This window comes from Dreissena polymorpha, chromosome 3, assembly GCF_020536995.1.
Source record: "Dreissena polymorpha isolate Duluth1 chromosome 3, UMN_Dpol_1.0, whole genome shotgun sequence".
NCBI lineage: Eukaryota > Metazoa > Mollusca > Bivalvia > Myida > Dreissenidae > Dreissena > Dreissena polymorpha.
The window spans coordinates 69734784-69742149 of NC_068357.1; the positions used below are offsets into that span (position 1 = coordinate 69734784).

General features: G+C 37.6%; 1 protein-coding gene across 1 annotated transcript in view; it reads left to right on the forward strand.

The window, feature by feature from the left end:
- The first annotated feature begins 454 nt into the window (after positions 1 to 454).
- LOC127872319 (cytochrome P450 4F6-like) overlaps positions 455 to 7366 on the forward strand; it is a 12031-nt gene continuing 5119 nt past the window's right edge. The window contains exons 1-7 of the mRNA XM_052415648.1: positions 455 to 473; positions 1693 to 2132; positions 2463 to 2607; positions 2909 to 2953; positions 4578 to 4705; positions 6137 to 6252; positions 6499 to 6612. Coding sequence (XP_052271608.1) covers positions 1968 to 2132; positions 2463 to 2607; positions 2909 to 2953; positions 4578 to 4705; positions 6137 to 6252; positions 6499 to 6612 — 713 coding nt within the window. The 5' untranslated portion in view covers positions 455 to 473; positions 1693 to 1967. The remainder of the gene's footprint in view (positions 474 to 1692; positions 2133 to 2462; positions 2608 to 2908; positions 2954 to 4577; positions 4706 to 6136; positions 6253 to 6498; positions 6613 to 7366) is intronic.

Here is a 7366-nt window from a genome sequence, read left to right on the forward strand (position 1 = left end):
TACCCATCTGTTCAATGAACAACTCCCAATGTTTTTTCTTGCGAAACAACAATTTCCGGTAGTTGTGGGTTTCGCTTTAGCAGAAAAACCGCAGTGCACATCAGGTAGCCACGATAACCAATTTGGAAACAATTGAATATCCTTGGCCTTATACAGTTTTGACAATCTTGTGAAGGCTAAATATCAGTATATACTCATGATCATGAATAGTATGTTTAATTTTATATTGTAATACCAGCGCGAAGATATATAGAGCAATGTGCATAAAAAATGTTATCGGAGTAATTACGGAAGAAAACGCGTAATGTACATATACTCTTAACGCTTTACACAACAACTGATTTAAGTGGTAAGAGTTTTGTATTTGTTAACTGTTAGTTTGTGTCTGTCTATGTAGAGTATCATGTGGAGTACGGCGGAATAAGAGGTTTTACTTTCGTTTTTGTAGGGCCTAAACTTGGACATAGCATAAGGTTTGAGATTAACAGTTGACTAGGGTTAAACGCCCAATTGGGGCAAAAAGGTAACATGCCCCTTCTAATTTTAGTGTCACATGGTTCCTTTTTGCACCAAGGGGGCGAAAATTGATGCTCGTTATGAGAAAACTGTGCTAAGTACATCTGCTTAAAATGTCGTCCAAAATTCGCCTTTGCAGCCCAGCTAATCAGTGACGCCACTTTCCGTCTGTATGGAATTAATCGTTGATAGAAAGTCTCTTCTAAACGAAAACCCGTCGAAGAGGAAAATTTTGTCATTGATTAGCCTGTGCGAACTGAGCAGGCTTCTCTGGAACGACACTTTACGCACATGCATTAAGCCCCTTTCTTACCAGAGCGAGGCTCTATAATTTATGAAGAGTTTTGACACGTGTACCATTTTCTCACTGTACAATGCGTATTGAAATACTGAGCTGTATTGTTTCTGCATGAACGTATATCTTCATTGAACAGAGAATTTGCTGAGTACAATGTTGTTATAAGAATAATCAGTGTTCGCGTTTTCCAAAATTTTGCCTACAAAATTGTAGCATCACAAATGTTTTGGTTGAAACCCAAAATTCGGATCTAATATAGACATCTGTTTGTGAGTTTCGAGTCATTACTCAATATAAATTATGTCATCAAATGCATGTCAATAGCAACTCTGAAAAAAATAACTTTTGTACAATAAAGGACATTTTTGTAGTAAAAAACAACAACAACTGAAAACAAATTACTTACTCAACTTAACAATGGCTTACACAACTCTAAAGACATGAATGTGATCTTATTAAATGAAATCATTGACATGTTTCCATTTCTATTTCTTTCACAGAAAGGCTTCACATTTAATGCAAGGTTATAATTTGTAAAGATTGTTTTCGCTGCATTCTGGCTTCAATGGACGCAACGGGTACTAAGTGATATTTTACGTCCTCAAGCAAATTAACTGCATTATCACATACATTTACGACATAACGCGAACAATGGCATGATACTTCACATATTGATACTTATGACGTTGAGCCTGTAATGATTTAAACTGCTATGTCTAATACCGTACTTAGACTTATATCCATTATTTCAATTTGAAGTAGCCGGAATATAGTGGGCCCTCCGTTATTTCTTTAAACCAGTAATTCTGCAGGCTCTTGCAGTTTAAGCGGAATTTGCATAATCAAATCCGTGTTGCATGAAATCATATATTTTTCAGACAGTTAATATTCAACAGATTAAAAAGTTGATACGTATTTCAGTTACGAATTTATGTTATTTTACGGAACTAAGATGTTAAACTCATTACTCCGGAATTAATTTGCAAAAACTGGATTATATCCGCAATTGTGTTGGACATATCCGGATGATAACAACTTGGGAAACACTGAAAGTTCAGATTTCAATCATTCAGTCTGGAATCTCGCTAATTAGTCAATTACACTTCGGATCAAGAATCAGGACTATCTAGCACTTCCGGCCCGCTTGTAAACCATGAGTGTGGTCGGCACCCTGATCTACCAGTACCTGCCCCTTGTGGTGGCGTTCTTCATCCTCCAAAAGATTGTCGCGGTGTTCAAGAGACGCTGGGAGCTGCAGTGGACCTTCAAAAAGTTTCCGGGACCCCGGCCCCACTTCTTGTGGGGAAACATGAAGGAGGTATGAGGATGCGTGTGATATGCTTGGTTTGCATGCCTTCATTTTAATGTCTTCATCAATGGTGATGACAATCAAGCAACAATAAATGCGGTTTACAGACCTTAAAATAAACATTTGATACATTTCCATAATACAAATAACGAAATAACTGCATGCATTTAGACGTGACTGATTAATTAAGTTTTCCTCATTGTCATTTGACAAAAATGCGTTTACTTGTATTTTGCAATCTAATTAATATAATTTTGGGTTTCTAAACAATTAATGCACATTCACATCCTAATATTTACAAATCACACACAAATCTCCATATTTTTCTATAATCGTCAGCTGACGGGCGACTACGCGGGTCTAGTCCGGATGGCGGACCTCGCCCATCTGTATAGTGGTGCCTATCCCGCCTGGACTGGGCCCGCAGACGCGCAGCTGGTCGCTGTGAAATCGGAAACAGCGCGCGTGGTGCTAGCTGGAGCAGGTATTTCTATTTCGCAATAGTTATAATGTTCCGTTGTTTCATGATCATTATCATCATCAACATAATCGTCATCATCATGGTAATAATTATTATCAATATAACAACCATCATCGTATCCCCGGCATCGTCATCGTAGAAGCATCGTCATCATCATAACCGTGGAAACCATCATTATTTCTTAAATACTGTTGCTCATTTTCTAAATGTAATACTGTGTTATGTATATCAAAATACAACCTATGACGCGGAAAGACGTAAAACATCGAACGACATGTCAATGATACGGTTCAATATATTTCAGATCCAAAAGACGAATTTTCATACGCTCTTATGCGGCCCTGGATTGGTAAGCAAATATTGGATCTTTTCCGTCAATTTGAGTCACAAATGTTTCTTGGGACAGCATAGAGTCGCCACTTGACCTTCCGTTCGTCCGATTTCTCATGTTACTGACGATTTAATCTAAAATGAAATTCACTATTGATTTTATTCATCACATTTTTTCCGCCCTTCCGTCCGTCCATTCGTCCGTCGGTATTTTTGTTTCCGTGCGAGATCCTAAAAAATAATTTCCCGAAGTGAACGCAGCTGTATATGAGCCATACCTTCCCTTTCAGGACATTCGTTTTGATGACTTCTCGTCGACCATTTGTCATTTTTTAGTATTGATATATGTTGTATTTAAATATCTATTTTCCCACCAATAACAAAAGAACAAATGTATTGAATTTAAACTGTTGTTTAGGTATAGCATCCATTATAATTGGGCATGAAGATATTAATCGGAGTTATTTCCTTGTAATTTGATCCTCGTTCTGGGAAAACTGGACTTAAAGCATGTGCGTAAAGTGTAAAGGATAATCTGGGAGATTTGTCTTGAAGCGATAGTTAACAAAAACGCGGATAGTGTCGTACCTGATAAGCATGTGGGCAATGAACAGTCTTCTATCGGGCGACACTATTCGCACGTGCATTAAGCCCTGTTTTCTCAGAACTCTACTCATTTGTCATATTTGCATGGCCATACAATATATTTTGCCAATGGTTGGAGTGATTTGTCGATACCATACCATACATGTTTCTGAGATAAGCTGTTCAGTAACGTTCACGATGCAGTTGAGTTGTTAAATGGCTAGACAAATGGCACATGCATGTACCAGACCGGTTGTCCAAATGTCCATGTCATACAATGTCATTCCGCAAGATTTAGCGATTGTTTCTGTTATTTTATAACTGTTTCGAGATAAACTCTTTAATCAAAATTGAACATTATCCATATCCTTAGTCTCTGTTAAAGGGAGCTTTTCACGGTTTGATAAATTGACAAAATTGAAAAAAGTTGTTTCAGATTCGCAAATTTTCGTTTTAGTTATGGTATTTGTGAGGAAACAGTATTACTGAACATTTACCATAGTCCAATATAGCCATTATATGTATCTTTTGACGATTCGAAAACCTAAAAATTATAAAGCGTTGCAACGCGAAACGATTAAATAATTTTGAGAGTTCTGTTGTCGTTTAAATTTACGAAACTACGAAGATTGCTTATATAATGTATAAAATATTTTTACTGTGTACACCTGGCGGAATAGCCGAGAAGGGTAATGCGTTTTTACTTCTGACTAACTCCAGGACTCTGGGGGTCACTGGTTCGAGCCCTGGTACCGGCTACTTGTTTTTTCCTTTTTTTAATTTTATTCTTGATTTTTTACTGGAGGGTTTAAGATCCAATGTTTACATTTATCAATATAAAGCATTTAATGACAGACTTCAAAATATGCCAAAATCTGTGAAAAGGCCACTTTAAGGTCAGGACACATTAAGACGTCAAATAGCATCGAGGAGCATCATTCGGCTATACCGGTATTCTTGGTTTGCTTTGCTGCAAGACGAGTGATTGATATACATATGTATTTGTATCCGAAACGCCTTTCCAAATATATGCAAGACCGGTCGTTTTCTGTTGCTAGGTGACGGCCTACTTCTGAGCTCAGGCAAGAAATGGGACCGTACGCGCCGTCTGCTCACTCCCGCCTTCCACGTGGACATCCTGAAGAACTACGTCTCCACGTTTGGCACGTGCTCCCGCGTGCTGGTGGTACGTGTGTATGATAATCTTTTGTGATAACGTAGTAAATCATTTATAATTATTAACAACGTGATTTGTTATCGATTCGTCTTTTATTGAAATGATAGGGAAAATTAAACTTCACAAACATAATGAGTGAAACCACTCTTACCAACCGCAAGTATTTCATTAAAGGCATCGAACAGTTACCGGACAACATATCGCCGCGTTCTGGGAAAACTGGGCTAAACGCATGGGCGTAAGGTGTCGTCAAAGATTAGCCTGTGCCGTTCGCACAGGCTAATCAGGGACGACACTTTCCGCCTAACCTGGATTTTCGTAGAAGATTCTTCCTATAAAACAAACATTCCATAATAGCAGCTTGTGTCGTGCCTGGTAAGCATATGTGGACTGCACAGGATAATCTAGGACGACACTTAACGCACATGCATTAAGCAAAGTTTTCCCAGAATGCGGCATCACAAAACACACTCGAGTAAATAGATACCTAAAGAATAAATGCAACATCAATACATCAGAAAAATACTCCATACCATAAACTTGACTTTACATGTATTTATTTTCGGTGTGTTTTTATATCAGTTACGGAAAATGGCGATGCGTGCTATATTATGACTTTTCTCCAATAAGAAAAGAACGAAATTGTGTTCCATGCCAGAAATCTCAACAAAAAGCAAAAACATATTTTCCACAGGTATTCCAGAAATTATTGTAGAAAAAAGTAATCGACTAAAATAAAAATCGGTTCCTAAGAATACATGTGTGCTTGTATGCATGTAAGTAACTGACGTTTGTTAAATTCACTTAATAAAGCATTAATAATTTGCAACTTTTTTTCTATCTAACTTCGCTCTCAGCATTTATAAAAACAACACAGAAAAATAGATTTATCGTAATTACCTGAGCAGTTATCAGTCTCTGGAGATTTAATAAATTGTTTCATAATCATAGCAAAGGTGATTATATACGAGCCGCGCTCTGTGAAAAGGGGGTTTAATGCATATGCGTAAAGTGTCGTCCCCGATTAGTCCACGCAGGCTTATCAGGTAGGACACATTCCACCTAAACTTGATTTTTGCTAAGAACATACTTTTTTGAAACGAAACATATCATAAAAGCGGAAAGTCGTCCCTGATTAGCCTGTGCGGACTGCACAGGCTAATCTGGGACGACACTTAACGCACATCCATTAAACCTCTTTTTCACAGAGCTTGGCCCAATTACCTTTTCAGTAATCCCTGGCTAAGATTATTTAAAGTACACATGGGTATCTGCTTGAAATAACATAACGCGTATAAATATATCGTAGTTATCTTTATAATGGTTGCAAAAAAAATCCGTGTTGGAATTTTACCACACATACATTATTAACTATTATTTTGAACAAAAAATCTTACGAAGTTTGTGCTAAAGTGAATGATGATCTGATTGCTGTTTTAGGAAAAATGGAGAAAGTCGACAAAAGCGGAGGAAATCTTTCACCATATCTCCCTCCTAACACTGGATAGTATGATGCAGTGTCTGTTTGGTTTCCATAGCAATTGCCAGAACGAAAAGTAGGCTGCTTCAATAGTGCAATATAATAGTCATAAAAATTATGACAGGCGACAGCATTGTCAAAGTGTTTGGAAATACATTATATTTGTTGTTAAGTCTGACAAAACTCATTCAAATATATGTTGCAATTATGTATGTGCTTTGGTTCGATTTGTCAATTAAGTTACACAAGGTGTCATATTTGTATTGAAGTATTTGTGACAACCTTTCTAGTGGATGTTTACGACGTTGTTGGGTCATTGCAGGACACGCCACCCGTATATCCAAGGAGTATATGAAGTCTCGGACCTGATCGTGAAGCGGATTTTTAACCCCCTCCATCACTTCAACTTCATCTACTTCTACCTCTCCAGTAACGGGTGAGCCAACCAACCACATCTCTCCATCACTTAAACTTAATCTACCTCTACCTATCCAGTAATTGCACGGTCCATCTGTAACCCTCAATATGGCTCCAGAAGTATCTAATTATACATGTATATTGTTTTAATTGCGCTAGAATTTTATCTACTTTTTTCTTCTGAGTAATGACTGTCAATCCAGTGCTCATGAATTTTAATCCTAGACTGGCTACTAAGTTACGTTGGAATGGTCTTTGAGTTATCGCCCCTCTTTCTCTGCTTATATATCGCTCTGGGGAAACTGGGATAAGTACATGTGCGTTAAGTGTCGTCCCTGATTATGTTAATAAGGAACGACACTTTTCGCCTAATGTGGATTTTCGCTAAGTAGATACATTCTTTAAACATTCTTTAAACAGAAAATACAATAAAGCGGAAAGTATTTGCCTGTGCGGACTGAACAAGCTTGTCTGGGACGACACTTTATGAACATGCATAAAGCTCAGTTTTCTGAGAACCTGGCTCAATTAAATTCGGACAGTTGTAATTCACTGCTACAAATTCATCCTATTACATGTAAACCATTATTATTGAAAAATAACAAAACATGCGCAGGAACAGTGTGACTATTCTGACTGAGCCGATTGATTTGCATGAAATGCTGTTTGAAAATACAAAAACAAACACCATTCCTTCTTGGTATCATTTTGCCACTCAAGTCCGGCGATTAATAAAAATACCAGGATAAAGCATCCCATGGTAAGTATTTAAC